Source organism: Hyla sarda, chromosome 2 (genome assembly GCF_029499605.1).
Source record: "Hyla sarda isolate aHylSar1 chromosome 2, aHylSar1.hap1, whole genome shotgun sequence".
NCBI classification, from domain to species: Eukaryota; Metazoa; Chordata; class Amphibia; order Anura; family Hylidae; genus Hyla; species Hyla sarda.
The window spans coordinates 282,506,258-282,528,544 of record NC_079190.1 but is presented as its reverse complement, the minus strand read 5'-3'; the positions used below and the strand labels follow the sequence as shown (position 1 = coordinate 282,528,544).

The window sequence follows — 22,287 nt, the reverse complement described above, 5'->3', positions numbered from 1 at the left end:
GATTGGCTGGGCCATCCTAGCAGCTTTATTTTCTCTTTTTTTAAACCAGTTGAGAAGCTGTGTGTTTGGGATTATTGTCTTGCTGAAAGGTCCACCCTCATTTCATCTTCACCATCCTGGTAGATGGCAGCCGATTTTAGTCAAGAATGTCTTGGTAAATTTGCCCATTTATCCTTCCTTCAATAATTAGAAGTTTTCCAATACCATTTGCTAAAAAAGCAGCCCCACACCATGATGTTCCCACCTCCAAACTGCACTATTGGCATGTTTTAGGGTGATGTGCAGCGACATTTTTCCTCTAAATATGACGTGTATTCTGGCATCTAAAACAGTTTAAATTTTCTCCCATCTGACCACACTATATTCTCCTAGTATTTTACTGGCTATGTTGTGCAGCAAACTTGCTGCAACATGCTTTTCATTCAGCAATGAAGTATTGCATGGTGAACAAGCATGCAGGCCATGATGGCAGAGTGCATTACTTACTGTTTTCTTTGAGACAACAGTACCAGCACAAGTAGTCCTTGGCTCTTGGACAACTTTTCTGATATTTCTTTTCACTCCTATCAGAAATCTTGCAAGGAGCACCTGGTCGAAGCAAATTTATGGTGAAATGTCTTTCCACTTCCGTATTATGGCTTCAACAGTGCTCACTGGAACATTCAGAAGCTTTAAAATGCTCCTGTAACCAACACCATTGTTATGTTTTGTAACAATTATGTTGCAAAGGTCTTTAGACAGCTATTTACTTTCACCCATCATGAGATGAGTATTGTGTGACCCCCCTTAGCAATGAGATGTTTCTGAAGGCAATCAGTGGAGACTGAACTAGCTGATATTTTCACTGACAAGGGTCTGGATTGCTTTTTTTTTTTTTTATTACTAATAGATTTCAGCTGTTGTCTTGGTTTTCCATGCCTTTTTGCACCTCCCTATAATCATGTGTTCAATTCCTGCTGTTCAATATTTCCCTGTATCATATCACATAAAACTACGTAACTTTCTGACATTTTTTTTTTGGTTTCTTTGTATGTATGGATTTCTTGGGTTGTCACCAACTGGTGAAAATTTTGTGTCAATAGCACCTTTAAAAAATTTTTTTATTGAGACAAATGATAACGTGTTCAATACTTATTTTATGCAATATATATCAAACTGTCCATAAAAAGATAGAGTCATATATGCCGTATATTTTTCTGCAGCTGATTTTGCTACCCATTGACCTCAATGGGTAGGAAAATGCACAGCAGCAAATGCACAGCAAAAACACAAATTTTTTTTTCCCTCATTATTATGATGAGTTTTTTTCCTCTCTTTTAGAATCATTACCTCATCCCACTAATAGTGTAAATCCCTTTATGTTAAAATAATAGTACATTTAAAACCATGATCAAAGAGTTTCCTGTGAAATTGGTAAAAAAAGGTGATATTTTGGTGGTCATATAGTTTACAGATTGGGATAAATGTAGGTAGCATCCAGCAGTCTACATTTATCTTAATATAATAAAACGTCTTCCCTCCCCATACAGCTCTATGGGAGAGGCGGGGATGCAAGAACGCTGCATCACCGCATCTCCCAGAAAACTCCATGGAGGAACCAACCAAGGACACCAGAACAAATAGGTGAGAGCTGTATCCACCAATGGATCCTCTGAGAAAGAGATTTTACGGTAAGCAGAAAAATATGTTCTTTTCTCTTTCGGCTCCATTGGGGGAGGGGGGGGGGGGGACACAGAAACCGTGGGACGTACCAAAGCAGTCCCCGGGGTAGGAAAAAAACTCAAGCAACTCAGGTGGAAGGCTGGGCCACAACCGCCTGCAACACCTTGCGACCCAAACCACAATCAGCGGACGCAAAGGTATGCATCTGGTAAAATTTTGTAAATGTGAGCAAGGACGACCAGGTGGCTGCCTTACAGACTTGCAAGGCCGAAGCCCTGTTGCGGAGAGCCCAGGAGGCCCCGACATAACAAGTGGAATGAGCTGAGACCCGGAAAGGAGGAGTCTTCCCCTTGCAGCAGTAAGCTTCCGAGATGGCAGAACAGATCCACAGCGAAATGGTCGCCTTCGAGGAAGGAAATCCCTTATGACTACCCGCCATAAGCACAAAGAAAGAGTCACACTGGCAAAAAGGATGAAGTGACCGAAAGGTAAATCCGAATGGCCCGTACCACATCAAGACCATGAAGCAAACATTCCCTGGGATGGGACAGAGCTGGACAAAAGGACGATATCCTCATTTTAGGTGAAAAGCGGAGACCACCTTAGGCAAAAAGGACAGGACTGGAAGGAAAAAACAACTTTGTCCTAGTGTAAAACCAAGTAGGGGGAATGGCAAGAGAGAGCCGCCAGCTCCAAAACTCTCCTAATGGAGGTGACCGCAATGAAGAAGGCCACCTTCCAGGAAAGGATATGAAGAGAAACATCTCTGAAAGGTTCGAAGGGAGTACCCTGCAAGGCACTAAGAACCAGATTCAGGTCCCACGGGGGAGTAAGGGATCTGTATGGGAAGCCGCATGGGCAACACCCTGCAGAAAGGTGCGGATGTGAGGGTCAGACGCCAGGAGATGCTGAAAGAGAATGGAGAGAGATGACACCTGACTCTTAAGGGAACTGAGAGCCAAGCGTTGTTCCAGCCCAGACTGTAAAAAGGAACAAAGTCGTGGGAGGGAAAACACAACTGAAGAGAAGGAGTGAGATTCACACCATTGAAAGTAGGACCTCCAAGTACGGTGATAAATCATTGCAGAGTAAGGCTTATGCACCCTGATCATTGTGTGGATAACCTGGGAAGAGAACCCCCTGGCCCTCAGAACCGCGGTCTCAACCGCCACGCCGTCAAATGCAGCAACAGTAAATTGGAGTGGCAAAGTGGACCCTGAGAGAGCAGTTCGGGACGAACTGGAAGGCACAGTGGGACGTCGTCCACTAGGAGAACAACGTCGGCGTACCACGATCCCTGGGCCAGTTCAGAGCCACGAAAATGGCGGGGATGCCCTCCACTTTGAGATTCCTCAGGGAAGATATAAGGGAGGAAGAAGTGCGACCAGGGGATTACTTGGGCCTCTATGGCTAGGGCCAGAGGATCTCGGAGCTTCGCGACAAAGCGAGGAACTTTCTGGTTGTGGCAGGACTCGAAGAGTGGGACGTCATCCACTAGGCAAACAACGTTGGCGTACCACGATTGCCTGGGCCAGTCCGGAGCCAAGAAAATGGCGGGGATGCCCTCCGCTTTGAGCTTCCTCAGGGAAGACGTAAGGGAGGACAAAGTGCGACAAGGGGATTACTCTGACGTCTATGGCTAGAGGATCTTGGGGCTTCGTGACAAAGCTAGGAACTTTCTGGTTGTGGCAGGACGCGAAGAGGTCTACGTCCGGAGTGCCAAAAGAGGTTGCAGATCTCTGCAAACACTTCTGGATGAAGAGACCACTTGCCGGGATCGGCCAAAGAGCGGCTGAGGAAGTTTGCCTCCCATTTTTCCACCCCCGGAATGTGAATCGCCGAGATGGAGGAAACCCTGAGTTCCGTCCAAATAAGGATCCTTGAGACCTCGGCCATCGCAGCGAGACTGCGAGTGCCGCCCTGGCAATTGACATGTGCCACAGCTGTGGAGTTGTCCGACTGGACACGAACAGGATGGTCATGGAGAAGGTGCTCCCAATGGAGGAGGCAAAGGTAAATTGCCCGAAGTTCCATGATGTTTACGGGGAGGAGAGCTTCCTGGGAGGACCAACGGGCCTGGACCGTCCGATCCCTGAAGACTTCCAACCCCCCTCCCAACCACCGAGACTGGCATCCGTCGTGACGACCTGCCAGTGGAGGGGCAGAAAAGTTCGCCCCTGTCGAAAAAGAGGAGACTGAAGCCACCACAGGAAGGACTGGACAAGAATAATCCTGCCATCGAAGGATAGCGGAGACTTGAACTCCTGATGACAGAGCGCGGCGCTTGTCCGGCGGGAGCAGAATCCGGGAATTCGCCGTGTCGAACTGGTCCCAAATAGATCAGAGACGGAGACTCTCCTGATTCTGGGCTCTTGTTGGAGCTTAGACCAGGAGGTCGTCCAGGTAGGGGATCACGGACACACCCCGGGCTCGCAGGATGGTGATCACTGCCACCAGGATCTTGGTGAAGACCCTTGGGGCCGTGGCCAGGCCAAAAGGAAGGGCCACAAACTGAAAATGTCCCTCCGGAACTGCGAAACGGAGATAGTACTGATGCGCCGGAAAAATTGGGATGTGAAGGTAAGCATCTCGGATATCCACCGAGGAAAGAAACTCCCTTGATCCATGGAAGCCACCAAACAGAGAGACTCCATATGGAAATTACACAGAAGTAGGTGGCGATTGAGGAGCTTTAGATCCAGGATCGGGTGGACGGAACCCCCTTTTTGGGGGACAACGAACAGGTTGGAATACAACCTCGAAAAACGCTCCTTGGGAGGAACTGGGACAATTACTCCTTGAGCGAGAAAGGTCCGAAGCGCAATCCAAAAAGCCACTGCCAAGGAAGGAGAGCAAGGATCGAAAAAAAGCGACCCTTGGAAGGGAAGCAAACTCGATGCGGGTGCCCGACTTGGCCGCAAAATGACTGGAACAGTTATCAGACTTCCAGGAGGGACAGGCCTTAAAGGAAGGAGCCTTCTTATTTTGTGAGATGAGAGCTATAGAGATGAGAGCTATAGAGATAGAGAGAGAGATTAGAGATAGATAGATAGATTGAAGATAGATAGATAGATTGAAGAGAGAGAGAGAAAGACCCTCCCAATTAAAGACCCCCTGTGCTCCAGTCGCTTTACCTGGAATGCTGCCAGAGAGAAGAAGAAAAAACGCCGGCCATGCGCATGCTGCGCAGCCGACTGAGAAACAGACCCCCGGCGCTCCAGTCGTCTCACTTGTGGAGGTGGCCGAAGCCAAAGTAAATGCCGGCCGTGCGCGCATAGTGCAGTAGTCGGAGTGTAGGGCTATGAAAATGCTCCAGTGAAAAAACACAGTCACAATGCCCTCCCCTCTGCATCAGGATGGCCGAGCAGAAACTGTCCCCAGAATGAATAAAAAAGGAGTGGGCCCAAAACGGGTCTGGAGGGACTACAGAGGTTGAGAATCCTGAAAAAAAGATAGATTCCTAGAAAAAAAAAAAGAGGGGGGGGGGGGGGGGGGGGATGGAGAAGGAAATACTTACCTTGACCCCGGAAAACGTACCTACTGAAGTCGTCAGCCAGCTATTATACACCTGCATCATGCCGGGCTGAGACAAAAGGGTAGGTAGGGGGACCCGGACCCAAAGGTGCAACCCCAGGCGCTGACTGGTGGCGAGAAGGGGTTGACCGTGCATAACTCGATGCCTGTACCCCTTCTTCGCAAATGGGGGAACAGTGAGCGCTATGCTCCTGAACCTCCACCTAAAAAGAGAGAAATAAAGAAAAGGGAGAAAAATAATCTACATACACGTCCCTAAGCTAAAAATTAGGAAAATAAGAGACCAGGTCTGTGTCTGCCTCCTATGGACACCAAGTTAAAACTGATAGCTCAGAGTCTGTAGGTGGGGTATATCCTGCTGGGAGGGGCTGACTTTCTTTTGTTGCCTAGTGTCAGCCTCCTTGTGGCAGCAGCAAATACCCATGCTGTGTCCCCCAATGGAGCTGAAAAGAGTTTATTTTACTGAATATTTCCTTACAGACGCCCATGACTGTATATCTTCAATATTTTCAAAGGTCTGGCAGTGAAAGTATTATTAAAAATGATCTACATTTTTGCCAACTATGCTCTTTAATTTCTTTCGTGCAATACTAAAAATATTAATAAATTCATTACCTGGGGGAGGAGTCAGAGAAATATCAGCCTCCTGACAGTGCCCAACTGGTCTTATGTATGGACTGCTAGCATCACACCTGGGAACGAACAATCAAAGTATATTGAAAATAGAATTTTTTTACAGTAAAAAACAGTTTTTTGCCCCAATTCCAGAAATCTAGTAACCATAGCTTGTATTATATTTATTTATCAAGGAAGGCATCTAGGCCTCTCTTGAGCTTGTTCAGCATGTATTAACCAGCACAACATCCTGTGGCAGAGAGTTCCATAGTCTCACTGCTCTTACAGTAAAGAATCCCTGTCTGTAATAATGGTAAAACTTTCTTCTAGATGTATCGCATTCCTCTCATGGTTACAGGTTTGGTATAAAAAGTTAATTATGAAATATTCAGTTTACTTAACAGCAATTTGTACCATGTACACACACTATATCCATGACAAAGCTCTGAAAAGAGAATTAGTTAAGATCTCATTGCATTAAATTATGAAAATATTTGCTAAGAGAAAGAAAATTAACATGCCATGAACAGTACCAGTAATCATAACTGTGATCCCAGTTGTCAAAGTGAATGAGCAATCTGTTTTCCACAATATCTGAAACTGTAGCCACACAGAGCAAGGAAGGATTCTTACGATCCACAGCTTCCAATTTCATGCCAACCCGGAACCCAGATGGAGTAACAGGCTGTATGTGAAAGAAAACAAATAGAATAGAAAAAGAATATGACTGATGTGACAATCAGATGCTAAGAAAGATACAATGAACACATTAATGGTTGAAATAAGGTAAGTGTTTAAGACTGTATCAACTTTGCCTTCTCACCGTGTTGTAACTTTTAAAGAATGTTTTGGGAGCCGCCTGAGCTTTACAATGTTTCAGGTATGTAGGCCAGCTAAACTCTCCATCTTTGTAACCTAGAAATGCAATGTAAAGATCACTGAATAATTAAAAATACAAAAAACATAGCCAAAACATACACAGTGTGTAAGTAACAGAATAATAGGGATTAAGGCATGTTCACGCAGGACTGAAAAGCTGAAGATTGTGACTTCCCTATTAAAGGGGTACTCCACCCCTAGACATCTTATCCCCTATCCAAAGGATACGGGATTAGATGTCTGATCGCGGGGACCCTCCAGCACTTCCGGACAAGAAACAGGTGGGTGCCGCATGCAATATTGCGGGGGTCCCCAGGGGTGGGACCCCCGCGATCAGACATCTTATCCCCTATCCTTTGGATAGGGGATAAGATGTCTAGGGGTGGAGTACCCCTTTAAGGTTAAAGAAAATCTGCAGCTTTCAGTTCTGAGTAAATATACTCTTACAGAGCATGGTCACTACTATTCTCATGTAAGACAAACATAAAAAAGCAGTGTAGAGGTCTTTTAGACAATGCTAAGGAATACAAATACTTTATAAGCAAGACAAGGTGCCAAAATCTTTTCTACTGCCAATGGTTGTTATCATGGCAGGAGTCCAGCACAGCATTCATTTTTGTAGCAGCTCATAATTAGGAAAAAGCTGCATATGAAGCAGTAAGACTCCCCTCAGAGTGATGCATAGCCATTTCTCATTCTCTTCATTTCAAGCTCTTGGTTGTTTGCTAGCAGTACACAAACAGGCGCTTCCTTTGCCTTAGTAGTCTGACGAATTACAGCACCTTAGTCCTACCTGCTATATCGTGACACAGTGCTGGTGAAAGTGCACTTGACTGAACAAGCTGGCACTATGCTGGGAAATTATTTACTATACTACTATAGATGACATGTTAAGGGAAAAATGTTACTGATGCACTGGGTTTACTGGATGCTGTGCAAGTAGAAATGAAAGAAAAAGCAGGTGCCAAGCAAGGAATATATTACCATGCACTGAACTGCAGAGTGAAAAGACTTGACTTACCTTTCAGGGGCAGGTCTCCATCCACTTGGGGATGGAGACAGAATTACAGATTACAGGTACACAGCCAAGGCTTACTTTTCCATTGTTCTGCACATAGCACTAGCTATTTTGGAGAGAGTTCAGATAAGAGCTACTAAACGAGCACAGTTGCCCCTCAACATACGATGGTAATTAGCTCCAGGCGGACCATCATATTTTGAAACCATCGTATGTTGAGGGATGCAGTACATGGAGGCTCAATGATACTCACATCCCCGCCGCTCCGGCCTGTCAGTTCACCGCTCCTCTGCTGCCATATCACTACGTCACCGCTGCCCTGCGCTGTCGCAGTCATCATATCGCCCCTATTGGACAACGGGGCGGCGTGAGCGGTGACGTGATGACGGTGACAGAGGAGCGGCGGGGACATGCAAGTATAATTGAGCGGGACACATGGTGCACAATAAACAGCTGAAGCAGTCAGCGCTGCTGGATAGCCGTTTTTGCGATGGCCCCGACACACAGAAGCATCATATGTTGATGCCCGCATTCAACAAACGATGGCCTCTGAGAGGCCATCATATGTTGAAACGATCGTGTCGGGGCCATCGTATGTCGGATGACCACTGTACATGAGTTGCAGGATAAAACTGATCAGGAAAGGTTAAAAGGACCTTTACATGTATAGCTTGGAAGAAAGACTTGACAGAGCATATGATAGAGACTTTTAAATACATAAAAAGGGGATCAACACTATAAAAGGAGGAAAGTATATTTAAAAGAAGAAAAACTACTACAAGAGAATATAGTTTTAAATTAGGGGGGCAAAGGTTTAAAAGTAATATCAGGAAGTATTACTTTAATGAGAGAGTAGTGGATGCATGGAATAGCCTGCCTGCAGAAGTGGTAGCTGCAAATACAGTGAAGGAGTGTAAGTATGCATGGGATAGGTATAAACCTATCCTTCATATAAGATGGAGATAGGTATAAGGCTATCCTTCATATAAGGTAGGGACAAGGACTAATGATAGTATTCAGAATATTGAGCAGATTAGCAGATCTGCTGACACATTCTATGTTTCTAAGCCCCATTCCCACTTCAGGAGTTGTGTCTTGGTCTGTTACTAAATATGGACTGAGCCTAACAAAAGGCAGTTAATAGCAGATTGCAGTGAAGTGAGACACCTAGTGGCCAAGATTTTAGAGCTTTTTTTCCTATCATTTTTGGTAAATTAAGTGATTTACAAATATGTTACAGATAACATCAAGGGAAGTGACAATTTAGGATAGAAGACCTATTCACTTAAAAACAAAATGTTGCAGTCAGTTACCTTTTGGGAGCATAAGCTTATGTCCAGTTTTTTCACACCATCCAACGGGATGTATATCCAAAGAGTCAGCATTAACCCAAAAATCATAGTAGTCAGGATATCCATCAAAATGAAGTCTAATTCGGTAGCCTTGAACCTTTAAGAAATAAAACGTTATGGATATTTCTACTAAGCCGAAACAGAGATGAAAAAGACAAGGGGGGAGGGGAGGGAATTTATCAAAACCTGTTTAGTGGAAAAGATGCTGAGTTACCCATAGAAACCAGATTGCTTTTTTTTATTTTTGAAAAGGCCTCCGAAAAATGAAGCGATCTTATTGGTTGCTATGGGCAACTTTTCTTCTGGACAGGTTTAAATAAATCTCCCCCAATATATGTTTATTTTAAAGGGGTACTCCGGTGGAATTTTTTTTTTTTTTTTAAATCAACTGGTGCCAGAAAGTTAAACAGATTTGTAAACTACTACTATTAAAAAATCTTAAAGGGGTACTCCGGTGAAAACCTTTTTTCTTTTAAATAAATTGGTGGCAGAAAGTTAAACATATTTGTAAATTACTTCTATTAAAAAATATTAATCCTTCCAGTACTTATTAGCTGCTGAATGCTACAGAGGAAATTCCTTTCTTTTTGGAACACTGATGACATCACGAGCACAGTGCTCTCTGCTGACATCTCTGTCCATTTTACCAACCATGCATAGCAGATGTATGCTAAGGGCAGCATGGTGGCTCAGTGGTTAGCACTGCTGCCTTGCAGTGCTGGGGACTTGGGTTCAAATCCCACTAAGGACAACAATAAATAAAGCGTTATTATTATTATTATTATTATAATAACGTCAGCAGAGAGAACTGTGCTCGTGATGTCATCAGAGAGCATTCCAAAAAGAAAAGAATTTCCTCTGTAGTATTCAGCAGCTAATAAGTACAGGAAGAATTAAGATTTTTAATAGAAGTAATTTACAAATATGTTTAACTTTCTGCCACCAGTTGATTTAAAAGAAAAAAGGTTTTCACCGGAGTGCCCCTTTAATCCTTCCAGTACTTATTAGCTGCTGACTACTACAGAAGAAATTATTTTCTTTTTGGAACACAGGACTCTCTGCTGACATCACGAGCACAGTGCTCTCTGCTGACATCTCTGTCCATTTTAAGAACTGTCTAGAGTAGGAGAAAATCCCCATAGCAAACATATGCTGCTCTGGAGATTTCCTAAAATGGACAGAGATGTCAGCAGAGAACACTGTGCTCGTGATGTCAGCAGAAAGCACTTTGTTCCAAAAAGAAAAGAATTTCCTCTGTAGTATTCAGCAACTAATAAGTACTGGAAAGATTAAGATTTTTTTATAGAAGTAATTTACACATCTGTTTAACTTTCTGGCACCAGTTGATTTAAAAAAATTCATAAAGTTTTAAAAAAGGAGTACCCCTTTAACAGTGTCCAGTTTTGCAACCAACATTCTCTGATACAGCTCATTTCTTAGGGACCGCAACAAGTTAGGTCCTAATTACTGCAACTTGCTCACATTATTAATGCACTAGACAACACAATTGGTTGGCAGCTAAACTTAGTGGCTCTCACCTCTACAACAGTCAGTACACAGTACAAGGATGGATGTTCTGGATCTATTCCTTCAAGCTTTAACCCCACTTTAAAGTTATTTCGTGACTGGGGAAAAGACTGATGCTGAATGCAAAAAACAAAAACAAAAGTTAGAAAGTCCTAAAAAAAACAACCAGAAACCCTTGTAATTTAGGAAAGATTTCAGCTTTTCGCTACACAGACAAAATTAAAAGTCTAGATACTGATTACAGATAGCAAAGACAGTAAGAAGAAGAATCCCAAACCAATATAATATAATTTGAGTGCAACAGAAAACCTCCAGTACTACTCCTTTATTTGGAATGGCTAACAAAATAAGTGTCTTAAGATCCACGAGATCTTGACACTTATGTCCTGTTCCAAATAAAGATGGAATCTTAAAGCATACCTATCAGATACCACAAAAAAAAAAAAAAAATTATATAATGAATATATATAGATCAATACCTTATCCTGACCATGTACATCAAGATTTTTTTTGCCTCTCACCTTTATTTACTATAAAAAAAAAAAACTATTTTTGTTAACTCACAGTGTTAGAAATCCTCTCAGGGAAAAGGGGGGGGGGGGGTGTCCCTCCTTTGTGATGGTGGGAGGCGATAGGTGTCTCAGCTTATGCAGCCTTGTCCATGAGTCATCTCTTGTCCATGACTCATGGACAAGCCTGATGCTGCTGCAGGACTGATTAGTGTCCCAGTAGGTATGGGGACCCCTAGTGGTGGGATTTTTAGGAGCCATTTTCTTTGATAAATATTAAAATTTTAAACAACCATATTACAAAAGGTCTTTACTTTTCATCAGTAACAACATGTAAAATATTTTTGGATCTGACAGCGCCCATTTAATGGATGGAGTATTGGATATTTTTTCTGTTTCATATCTTTTGGACTCCCATACATTTGATTACAAATCATGGTTAGCTAACCTTTAGTTCTACAAAAGATACCTCTTTGAAGAGCTTAAGTGGCGCAGCTGGCATCTTCTCCTCTTCCAGGTATGAAACCCAGTTCCATAGCTTCTTCTTTTGTGAAGATGCTTATTAAGTAAAAACAAAAAATGTATGCTATTCAAATAAGAATTATTACTCTAAAGCAAACAACAAGAATAAAACTAGCCTACCCTCCATAGTGCTTTTAATAATCTGAATTTTATGCTGTACAGAGGTAAAGGTCAATTTGGTACCTGAACCCCCCCCCCCCCCCCCCCCAGATACCAGATGATGCGAGTTACTTTCTATTCTTTTGTCAAACTTTTAAACAGCGATAGAAAGGGAAAGATAGCAATGTTTGTACACAGAGACAGTCCGACAGTCCCTATAGCAACCAGATTCCAGCTTTTATTTTTAAAAAGGCCTCTGAAAAATTTAACAAGCAATCTGATTGGTTGCTATGGGCAACTGCTCCACCATTCCTCTGCACAAGGTTTGATAAATCTTCCACAGAGTCTTTGAGAAATGTAAGAGGAATTGGTTCTCTTTCCTGCTCACAAATTGTGAAGAGGTATAATAATTCATTATAGCCACGATTGTTAATGTCATAGACGCATTAGTACAATGTAAATGCCTAAATAGAATAATTATACACCAGAGAGATTGTTTAAATGGGGTCTTAAGCCAAATAAGAGTTTATTCACATGTACAGTATCCTGTGCAGGATTCTATGCTGCAGATTTAAATTTAAACAAAATGACTGAACACAGTATCATACTCATCAAATCCTGCGTTGGATACTGTACGTGCGAATAGACCGTAAGGGTAGGATCACGTGCCGTATTTTGCTGCTGTGCATTTTCTTACCCATTGAAGTCAATGAGTATCAAAATACACAGCTGATTTTGCTATCTATTGACTTTAATGGGTAGAAAAATGTGCAACAACAAAATGCGGCACTTGTGACCCTTCCTTAAAAGGTACTTTCTTGCATGCAGTTTTAGGAGGGAGAGTCACAAATTTGCTCCATTTAGTGTCAGCTTTTAGTTTTCCAGAGTGGTCTCCCCACACGATTGCCTCCTAGATCTCAGATTATACAAGTTTCTTGGGTTCCACTTTGTTGGCCTGACACATAGAATAAAGTTAGCATGTCAGATTTACCGTATTGCAAACCCTGAAAAAAAATTACGCAATTCCATTTTTTTTCTGCTTCCGTAATACATACAACTTGTCCCACAAAAAAGAAGCCCTCATACGACCTTGTCAGTGGATTAAAAAAAAAAAAAAAAGTAAATTGGTCTTAGACTGCGAGGAGCAAAAAAAACGTGAGCAAAGAAAAAAAATTACTCAATAAATAAAAAAATCACTGGGTCATGAAGGGGTTAAAAAGAGAATGAATAAAAGGTTGGAAGCTGTTGTAATTTTTATGTTATGAAATTTTAAACAATATTTAATTAAAAGGGAAAAAACTGCGTATACAAGGAAGGAAGATACATTTTGCACTTCACATGCCTATCTACCTGTTTTTACTTGCTTGACAGCTTTTCCTCTTCTATGGTGCCCTTTGATTCTATCCTAATAAAGAAATGACATGTTAAAAAAGTACATAGAACAGTTTGCCCCAACTCAGTGGCAGAGGTGTTTTCATTTTTTATACATGTCGTTCATAGCCAATAAAGCACAGAAAATCAATTATAAAATTATTTCCCATTGGTACCGCGTCCCTGCACAACTTCATCATTGGTACCCAGCGGTCTTAAATGTTTGCTGGCTCCATGCACTCTCAGTTAGCACCATGTCTTCTTTTTGACCTTCCTCAGTTGGGATTCCTGTATGTTAAATCTTTCTCAATCCCCATGATTTCTCCCTTCTTTTATCATGTCTGGATTTCTCTTTGTGTGGCCTGTTTGCCACCAGATGTTTGTTTATTTTTGCTTTGATAATAATAAAGCATTTAATGCTGATGTAGTTACTGGAAGCTGTAGATGGAATACAATTGAATTCACAATTGATCATGTAAAATATTATTTCAAGGCCTTTAGAGTAAAAGGCTGACAACTTTTTCCTGTGGATAATGGGGACCAAATGAAACAAATCACTTTACAAGACTGTGTTGACACAAAAGAGGAGGGCCAAGAAGATTGTCATAATGTTTTAGAGTCATGAACACCCCCTTGATGGTTGTGTCATATGGATTTTGCTTTTTACCTCATCCTCCTCAATGACATCTTCCTCATCACCTGAATCCATTAAAAGTTTTCTCTTCTTCCGCAACCTCTGAGGTCGCTCGTTCTCTGTGCTGGGTACAGGACCTGTAGGCCCAGTTGATGGAGTTGGCATAACTGACTGAACTTGTAAAGACTCTTTTTTTGTACTGAAACAAACAAGAGATCATTTAATAGTAAAGCTTATCCTTTTAAGGACTTTTATAGTAAAGCAAAGCGAGGTACTGCATTTACCACAGAAATTCATAAAATGACCACCCATGCATACACATGTCTCTGACAAGATTAGAGACCCACCAGTTCTCAGGATCAAGCATTTCTGCCAAAAATTCTTTTTTTTAGCATAAATATTTATGATGGGGAAAAATTGCTTTAAAAGGAGTTATCCGACGGGAAGGGGGAGTTCATATGCCCATTATGTGTTATATAATAATGGTATAGAATTAACTGCTACTTACCTCCAGCACTTCCACAATGCCTCCGGTGTCCTGCTCCGATCTACTGATGCAATAGTCTTCCTGAGCTGTAGCATGAAAGGTTGGATCTGGGAAGCACCCGGGCCCAATGTGTCATACTGATGCTCAGCGAATTGCTGGCTGCAGCAATATCCCGTTTCAGCAGCAATTCACTGAGCAGCAGTATGATACATTGGGCTGGGGTGCTTCCTGTGCCCAACAGTCATGCTGCAGCTCAGAAAGAATTGCCTGAGGGGACCAGAGCAGGTTACTCAGAGGCATCATGGGAGTGCTGGAGGTAAGCAGAGTTTTTTTTATTCCACACAATGAGCATAGTTTTGAAAATCCCCAACTCCCACCAGATAACCCCTTTAAAAATATACTGTGGATGCGCTTCTTGTGACCCTACCCCAACTAGGTGCATTAGCCATTCAAGAATCTTGAAAGTTGATTAATGTGTTGGAAGCTATGTTGGAGACCATATTGTCTGTCACTCGTCTTGTCTAGAAGCATACAATGAGCTGTAAAATTTCCTTTAGTATGAAGCAGTATCAGACTGAAGTATTACCCCATGGGTGTATTCATACTACTTATATTTGATGTACAGGATTTAATGCTGAAGATTTGAAGCTGTGTTCAGTTATTTAGTTTACATTAAAACCTGCAGCTTCAAATCCTGAACATCAAATATGCGCAGTATATTGTATGTATGAATAGACCCAAAAGAGGATTTCCAGTAACTCAGGACAGGTCAACAATATCAGATTAGGGGGAAGAGAGGGTCTCTTGCATATTTTCATTGGGCTCTGTTACTTTTCCTTCAGTGATGGCGATCCATACATCCACATTACTGTTAAGGCCTGTTGTTGGCTACAGCTGTGATGCCAGTATGTATGGCACATGACCACTGAGACCAGTAGGAAAGTAAAAACCAACAGGGAACACCAGAGCATCAGCAAAAGGAGTTGTGCATGATTTAACAGGATAGTGACCTCTAATATTTTTTTATTATCTTAATATTTTAATAATTTTTTTAATACAAATTGTTTCAGAAATATCAGTTTAAAAAAAGCCTCCAAACCCGGGTAGTCACGGAGAAGCGGTCCGCACAAATTATTTTATCTGTATATATGGAGCGACACGTCTGACAGGGCTGGTTGGGTAGAGAGCATCCCCCGTGACTACTTAACTGTGTCTTGGAAAGTTTTTAATACTATGCATCCGCAGTGTATTTCACTGGCAGCAGTCAAAAGAGCGAGCTCCCTGCTGCGGCTGGGTAGTTCTGTGTGTCCGCTCATTGGGCAGATTTCCCACTGAAGAAACAGTGCCTGTGTCCGCCGCTTTGAGCGGACACAGAGCTACCCAGCCGCAGCAGGGAACCTCGCTCTTGTGACTGCCATCAGCGCATCCGCATCATGAAATATGCTGCTGATGCGCTCCGTGTGACCCTACCCTAAATGTGTATATTTAGAGAATCGTGCAGCCAGGGATAGGAGTGAAAAAGTCTCATGTTGTGAACTAATTTAATCCACAAACTTACTCATCATCTACAGTTTCCTTTTTCTCCATGTTATCAGGTTTTTCTTCACTTTTTATTTCTGTATAAATTAAAGTAAACAGTTAATATTTTATCATGAACTTTCTAGGAAGCAATTTTGGCACATGAACATAATCATCCATACCTTGTTCAGGGACAGTACTGGTGGATCTCTGAAAAGATTTCTCTGTGTTTTGGATACTGGAGGAAGAGCCCAAGGTATTGTCAGAATCTGTAATGATTTCCAGAGTACCAAACTCACTGAGTCGGAACTAGAAACAAAAACCAACCAAGAGAAACTAGAGCTTTGTCATTCAAAATACAGTAGGAAAAGTAAGGGAAAAATGTTAAAAAGGTGGGTCATAGAAGGTTTAATAGGTTCTGACCTGTATTTGACTTCCAGGAAGGGTAGCAATGCCGTTACTCCAATCCAGAGCATTCATTAGGTCAAAGTCTGAAGAAGATCCCTGAGACATCTCCCTTTACCACCTGAAGACAGACAAATCTATTATACAATCTACAAAAAAAGTTACACACAATACTAAAACATTACTGAAATAGAAGTAGTTTCCTGTAGATGCAACAAAGTGCAGGGTAACTATACTGGTACCACTGGTGATCATATTTTCAGTATAAAAGATTGCCATATTGGCTGTACCTTTAAAGTTTGTTTCTCAGAATTAGATGACCTTGTGTTTTGTTATTCGATCAATAAAAAGTGGATCTTTTCGGCTAGGTTTACACTACAGAATTTCCAAGCGGACATCCTCTTGAAAATTCTGATACAGCAGAGTCCCATTGCTGCCAATGAAATTCTGCTGCACAGTGCACATTATGGAATTTTAGTGGTTGAGCTTTATCCACTTAAATTCATCTTCCGAAAGAATGAACTTGATCATTCTTTTGGCGGAATACATAGCCCTCTATGGGGACTGGCAATGTTCACAAGGTCCTGGCGCCAACTGAGTTGGTGCCATGTGCCCTCAGAATCTCTGGCTGGAATATTTCCAGCTGGGGAATCCATAGTGTGAACCCAGACTTACCCTTAGATTTTAAAAAGGTAGCTAAAGTGGAACAACCAATATGGCTGCACTTACTGTCATAATTGAAGCAAAAATGGTTCTGTTCTCAGATGTTGCAGTCCTATGTAAAGGCAAAATAATAAAGCCACAAGTCCATACTTCATACACTGCCTCTGTGAGGTATGCCTCTCCCTGAGAAACATATCTATGTCCTCCATAATGCAGCATGCATTGAAGCATGACATGATTAAATTTTTAAAATAAACTGTCTGCATGAATCAGTGAAAAGGATTCGGTGGAAGTACAGTATATGTACATAGCAACTGCCAGAATCCAAAGACTATGGGGGACATTTATCATTGTATTTAGTGCTTGTTTTTGCTTATAATCAGTGCATGACATGTTGCATATGCACTAAAGCATTTTTACGCAGTTAGCAAAAAGCTACACATGATCTGGCAAAAAGTAGATTTTTTATGCTTACCGTAAAATCTCTCTCGGAGGATCCATTGGGGGACAGAGACCGTGGTTATATCTTGCTGCCACTAGGAGGCTGACACTAGGCATACAAAAATAAGTCGGCCCCTCCTGGCAAGATATACCCCGCCTACTGACTGAGTTAATCAGTTTAGTCCCAAAGCAGTAGGATAGGACAGACAGAAAAGGAACCCAGCAGGTGTCCGAGGGAACCAGACAAAAAAAGAACAGAACACAACTTCTCAGACAGAAAAACCCGAACCATAGTAACCAAAACAAAAGGGGTGGGTGCTGTGTCCCCCCAATGGATCCTCCGAGAAAGAGATTTTACGGTAAGCATAAAAAAAAAAAAAAAAAAAAAAAAAAAAAAAAAAAAAAAGGAAAATCAACTTTGCTCGGTCGGCTCTATTGGGGGACACAGAGACCGTGTGACGTACCAGAGCAGACCCTGGGGTGGGAAAAGTACCCAAAACAGAATCAGGCAGAGGCCACTACCACCTGCAACACTTTGCGACCCAAACTGGATTCAGCGGACACAAAAGTGTGCACCTGGTAGAATCTGGAGAAGGCGTGCAAAGATGACCAAGTGGCCGCCTTGCAGACTTGCAAGGCTGAAGCCCTATTGCGTAGCGCCCAGGAAGCCCCAACAGAACGTCTGGAATGCGCAGTCACTCGAAAGGGTGGGACCTTCCCCTTACGATGGTACAATTCCAAGATGGTGGAAAAGATCCACTGTGAAATGGTCGCCTTGGAATCACAAAGAAAGCACCACCCTGCCGGAAAGAGGAGGTGACTGAAAGATAGATCCGGACAGTGGGAACCACATCCAGACAATGAAGGGAACACTCCTTAGCGTTGGATAGAGCCGGACAGAAGGAAGGAAGGAAGAACGATCTCCTCATTCACGTGAAAAGACCACCTTGGGAAAGAAGGAGGGAGGCAGCCAAAAAACAACCTTGTCCTGGTGAAGGACCAAGAAGAGAGAGCAACAAGAGAGATCCGCCAGCTCAGAGATCTCCCTAAAGGAGGTAATGGCGATGGGGAAGGCGACCGTCCAGGAAAGAACGCAAAGGGAAGCGTCCTGAAGAGGTTCAAGCACAGCTTCCCTCAAGGAAGGTGTGGACGTGAGGGTTGGAAGCCAACGGCAGTTGAAAGAGAATAGAAAGAGCGAAACTTGACCTTTAAAGGAGCCGAGCGCCAAACGCTGATCCAGACCAAATTGCAAGAAGGCAAGGAGGCGCGGAAAGGAAAAGATAACCGGAGAGACGGACTGAGCCTCACACCAACGCCCATCAAGTGCGTTGGTAAATCCTAGCAGAGGAAGGCTTACGAGCCCACAGCATGGTGCGAATCACCCCGGAAGAAAACCCCCGAGCCCTTAGAACAGCAGTTTCAACCACCACACCGTCAGAAGCAGCGACAGTAAATGGGGTGGCCGAGAGGACACTGGGAGAGCAGATCAGGGCAAACCGGAAGACACAGAGGTACGACGGCATACCACACGCATCTGGGCTAGTCTGGGGCCATCAGAATGGCGGGAACGCCCTCCGCCTTGGAGTTTCCTCAGAACCCTAGACAGGAGAGGCAGAGGGGGAAAGAGGTAGGGAAGACTGAAGGATGACCATGGAATTATGGGCATGCCAGAGGGTAGCGTGACAAGCAGGGAACCTGTCTGTTGTGGTGAGACATGAAGAGATCCACGTCCGGGGTCCCCCAAAGAGCGCAGATCTGCGCGAATGCCTCCGGATGGAGAGACCACTCTCCTGGATCCGCAGTGGAGCAGTTGAGAAAATCCACATCCCAATTCTCCACGCCTGGAATGTGAATCGCGGAGAGAGTAGGCACTTGAGTGTCGGCCCAGAGCAGAATTTGGAGACCTCCTTAATCGCTTAGCGGCTGCACGTGCCACCCTGGCGATTGATGTAAGCCACCACCATGGGGTTGTCCGATTGGACTCGAATGGGACGACCCATGGAGGAGGCAAAAAAAAAAAAAATGGCACGGATCTCCAGAAGATTGATGGGGAGGCGAGCCTCCTGAAAGGACCAGCGACCCTGAACCGTCAGGTCCCGAAACACACCTCCCCAACCAAAAGGACACTCGCATTGGTCGTGACGACCTGCCAGTGGAGGGGAAGAAACGACTGCCCCTAGAGAAGGAGGGGAGAGTGGAGCCACCACAGAAGAGACCGACGAACGGAGGGGGGGCAGAAGAATACGGCAATCCAAAGTGGACAGCAACTTGTCCCACCCGGTCAAGATGGCCAGCTGGAGAGGGAGACAGCGGAACTGGGCTAAAGGAACCGCCTCCATTGCCGCCACCATCCGGCCCAGCACCTCCATGCACAAGTGAATCGGAACAGGAAAGGGGTGCCGTAGTTGACAGACACCCTCCGACAGGGAGCGCCACTTGTCCTGCGGAAGATGAACACCACGGGCAGCTGCTGTGTCGAAAAGGTGGGACTTTTCCCGGTTGACACCCAAACGAAGGCAGACAGAGACTGCACAGTGAAATGAAGGTTCTGCGAGTTTTGGGACAGAGACGGAGCTTTAATCAGAAGATCTTCAAGGTAAGGGAGGCTCGAGATCCCCCCGAGCCCAAAGAATGGCAATCTCCGCTGCCATGACTTTGGTGAAAACCCTGGGAGCAGTGGCCAGGCCAAGCAGAACAGCGAAGCGGAGGAATCGCTGATGGGTGGGAAAAATGGGGATGTGCAGATAGGAGTCCCAGATATCTACTGAGGAAAGAAACTCCCCTTGATCCATGGACGCCACCACCGAGCAGAGGTACTCTATGCGAAAGTAGCGTAGCTACAACTTGAGGTCCAGAATGGGGCGAGCAGAGCCCCCTTTCTTGGGGACTACAAACAGATTTGAGTAGAACCCTGAGGAACTGGAACAATCACCCCCTGAGCAAGGAGGGTAGTCAAAAGCGACCTGAAAGGCAGCCGCCAAAGAAGGGGAACGAGGAGAACGGGATCGAAGAACCGGTCCCAGGGAAAAGAAGCGAACTCTATCCGGTAACCATCGGATATGACGTCCCAAACCCAGGAGTCCTGAACCTGCGCTAGCCAAATGTCCCGAAAAAAAGAGACAGACGTCCTCCCAAGCAAGATGATATGGGTGGGGGCATCCCTTCAGGAAGAGGGAGGTTTACGGTTACCGGACTTGGCTAAGAAACCGCCAGCATGGTTGTCTTGTTTCCAGGAAGGACGTGCCTTGAAGGAAGTGTGCCTTGAAGCTTTGAGTGCTTGGGAAGACCCGATGCAAAGGAACGAAAGGAAGTGGTCTTCTGACGGGGGTCGGAGCAGCAGGGTTTGTTCTGCGGCAGCAGAGAGCTTTTACCTCCAGTAGCTTAAGATATGATCTCATCTAGCAGTTTCCCAAAAAGCCAAGAACCCGAAAAGGGCAACTCAGATTTTTTCAAGACGGCCTTGGATACCCAGGTGGAAGCGAAGGGACGTAACAAGGACAAACCTGCCGCTTCAAAGGCAAACTTCGACAAGTTCTCAATCTTCTTGTCTGCCGGATCCTTAAAGGACGCTGCATCCGCCAGATACAGAGTAGTCCACTTAGAAATTAGATCCTGAGGGAAGGGAAACTGAGCTTGGATCTTCTTGGTCCCTTGAAACCACTTGTCCGGATGCTTCAAGCCGCGTCTAGCAAGGCATCAAATTCAGCATGAGATCTGAAATCCTTGAGGGGAAATGAAGAGAGCGGCAAAAAGAAACTTCTGGATCAGGATCCGAAGTTCTTGGGTCCTCTAGATTAAACGTGTCACTGATGGCTGACACCAAACTGTCCACCATTTCAGACACGGCAGTGTTCCTCTTGATCAGAGGTGGTGTCCGACACGTCATACGCCAATTCCCCTGGAGAGTGGGAGCGTGCGGAGGCTGCCTTAGACTGAGTCGTATTGGACCAGGAACGGTGAGTCGGAGACCTGGGATGATCCTCGGGGGAGCGGCCCCTAGAGCGGGGGCGCTGTCAATGAGCTGGGGAAGAGGAATGAGATCTACGGGAAGAGTGTCTATCCTGATTGCATGGCTCAGGGGAAGAGCCTGAAGAAAGCACTTTTGGGCGCTTGTGAGAGCGCTGGAAGTGGGGGTAAGGAGAAACTGAGCGTGACTCCCTGGGGGAAGAGCACAGGGAAGACCATTCCAAGGTCGAAACCACTGTCCTGGAGACCCTAGCCAGATCGGAGATCAACTGGGAAAGGGAGGAAACCCACTCTGGAAGGGAGGCGGATAACGCGCATTCCAGGGGGCATCCTGAGAAGTAGGTACAGAAGGAATGGTGCACGTGGTGGAACAGGTGGATTCAGTGGAACCACCAGGCATTTTAGTCTTGCAGCCCACACAAGAGTAGTAGGTGACTAGGGCTGCGGCCGCCTGTCTGGGAGGAGGATCGGGTCTGGGGTTGGACAGAAGAGCTAGTAAACAGGGAGACAGCAAATAAAATGGAGCAATCTCACCCAGGTCCTGTGTCCTGCAGATGGAGCTGAAAAGCAGGCTGTAGCTGTCCTGAGACCAGAGCTGAAGAGGCAGGCAGCTGCTGAAGTCAGATGTTTCCGCAGAGCAGAGGATGGAAGGGGAGGTGTGAGCTGCACAGACCCAAGAAGTGACCTCCACACCACCCATTGGAGGAGGAGAGGGAGGAGTACAGCAGATGACCCCCCCCCAAAGCACGTGCACCCAGCTGATAGGCGCATCAGTGACCCCTCGTGCGCGAGCAAGAAGACTACAGGCTGGTAGCAGGAGTAGGGTGGGAGCCCCGCCAGCACGCCCGAATACAGGGAGGGGGTGGGGCTAAGTCTCAGACCAGGCCGTGGACTCAAGTAATCTCCCACCTGCCATGCGCACTGCCTGAGAAGCGGGCGAAAGTGATAGTAAAAATGTGGCCGGCCGCGCAACCGCGTCCCTGCTGACAGGGGCTGCGGTCAGCACACAGAAGAAAGAAAAATCACAGGCTGCTGCAGCCAGGAAGTACCGGGGAGTGAGAAGGGGAGTGGGAGGGAAGCTTCCC

The 22,287-nt window shown here is 44.7% G+C and overlaps 1 protein-coding gene across 7 annotated transcripts in view; it reads right to left on the bottom strand.

Annotated features, from left to right (window-relative positions):
- The window catches only part of L3MBTL3 (L3MBTL histone methyl-lysine binding protein 3), an 84,569-nt gene that overhangs the window by 58,770 nt on the left and 3,512 nt on the right, over positions 1-22,287 (bottom strand). For 3 of the 7 annotated variants that reach the window (XM_056557258.1, XM_056557257.1, XM_056557256.1), the window contains exons 2-12: positions 16,151-16,253; positions 15,910-16,036; positions 15,768-15,825; positions 13,756-13,921; positions 13,068-13,122; positions 11,545-11,654; positions 10,599-10,703; positions 9,022-9,157; positions 6,635-6,726; positions 6,333-6,496; positions 5,812-5,888 (exon numbers count right to left, since the gene is read on the bottom strand). In XM_056557258.1, coding sequence (XP_056413233.1) covers positions 5,812-5,888; positions 6,333-6,496; positions 6,635-6,726; positions 9,022-9,157; positions 10,599-10,703; positions 11,545-11,654; positions 13,068-13,122; positions 13,756-13,921; positions 15,768-15,825; positions 15,910-16,036; positions 16,151-16,240 — 1,180 coding nt within the window. In that variant the 5' untranslated portion in view covers positions 16,241-16,253. Of the gene's footprint in view, positions 1-5,811; positions 5,889-6,332; positions 6,497-6,634; positions 6,727-9,021; positions 9,158-10,598; positions 10,704-11,544; positions 11,655-13,067; positions 13,123-13,755; positions 13,922-15,767; positions 15,826-15,909; positions 16,037-16,150; positions 16,256-22,287 lie in introns of all 7 variants that reach the window. The other 4 variants (XM_056557255.1, XM_056557259.1, XM_056557260.1 and 1 more) reach the window with 4 other exon arrangements.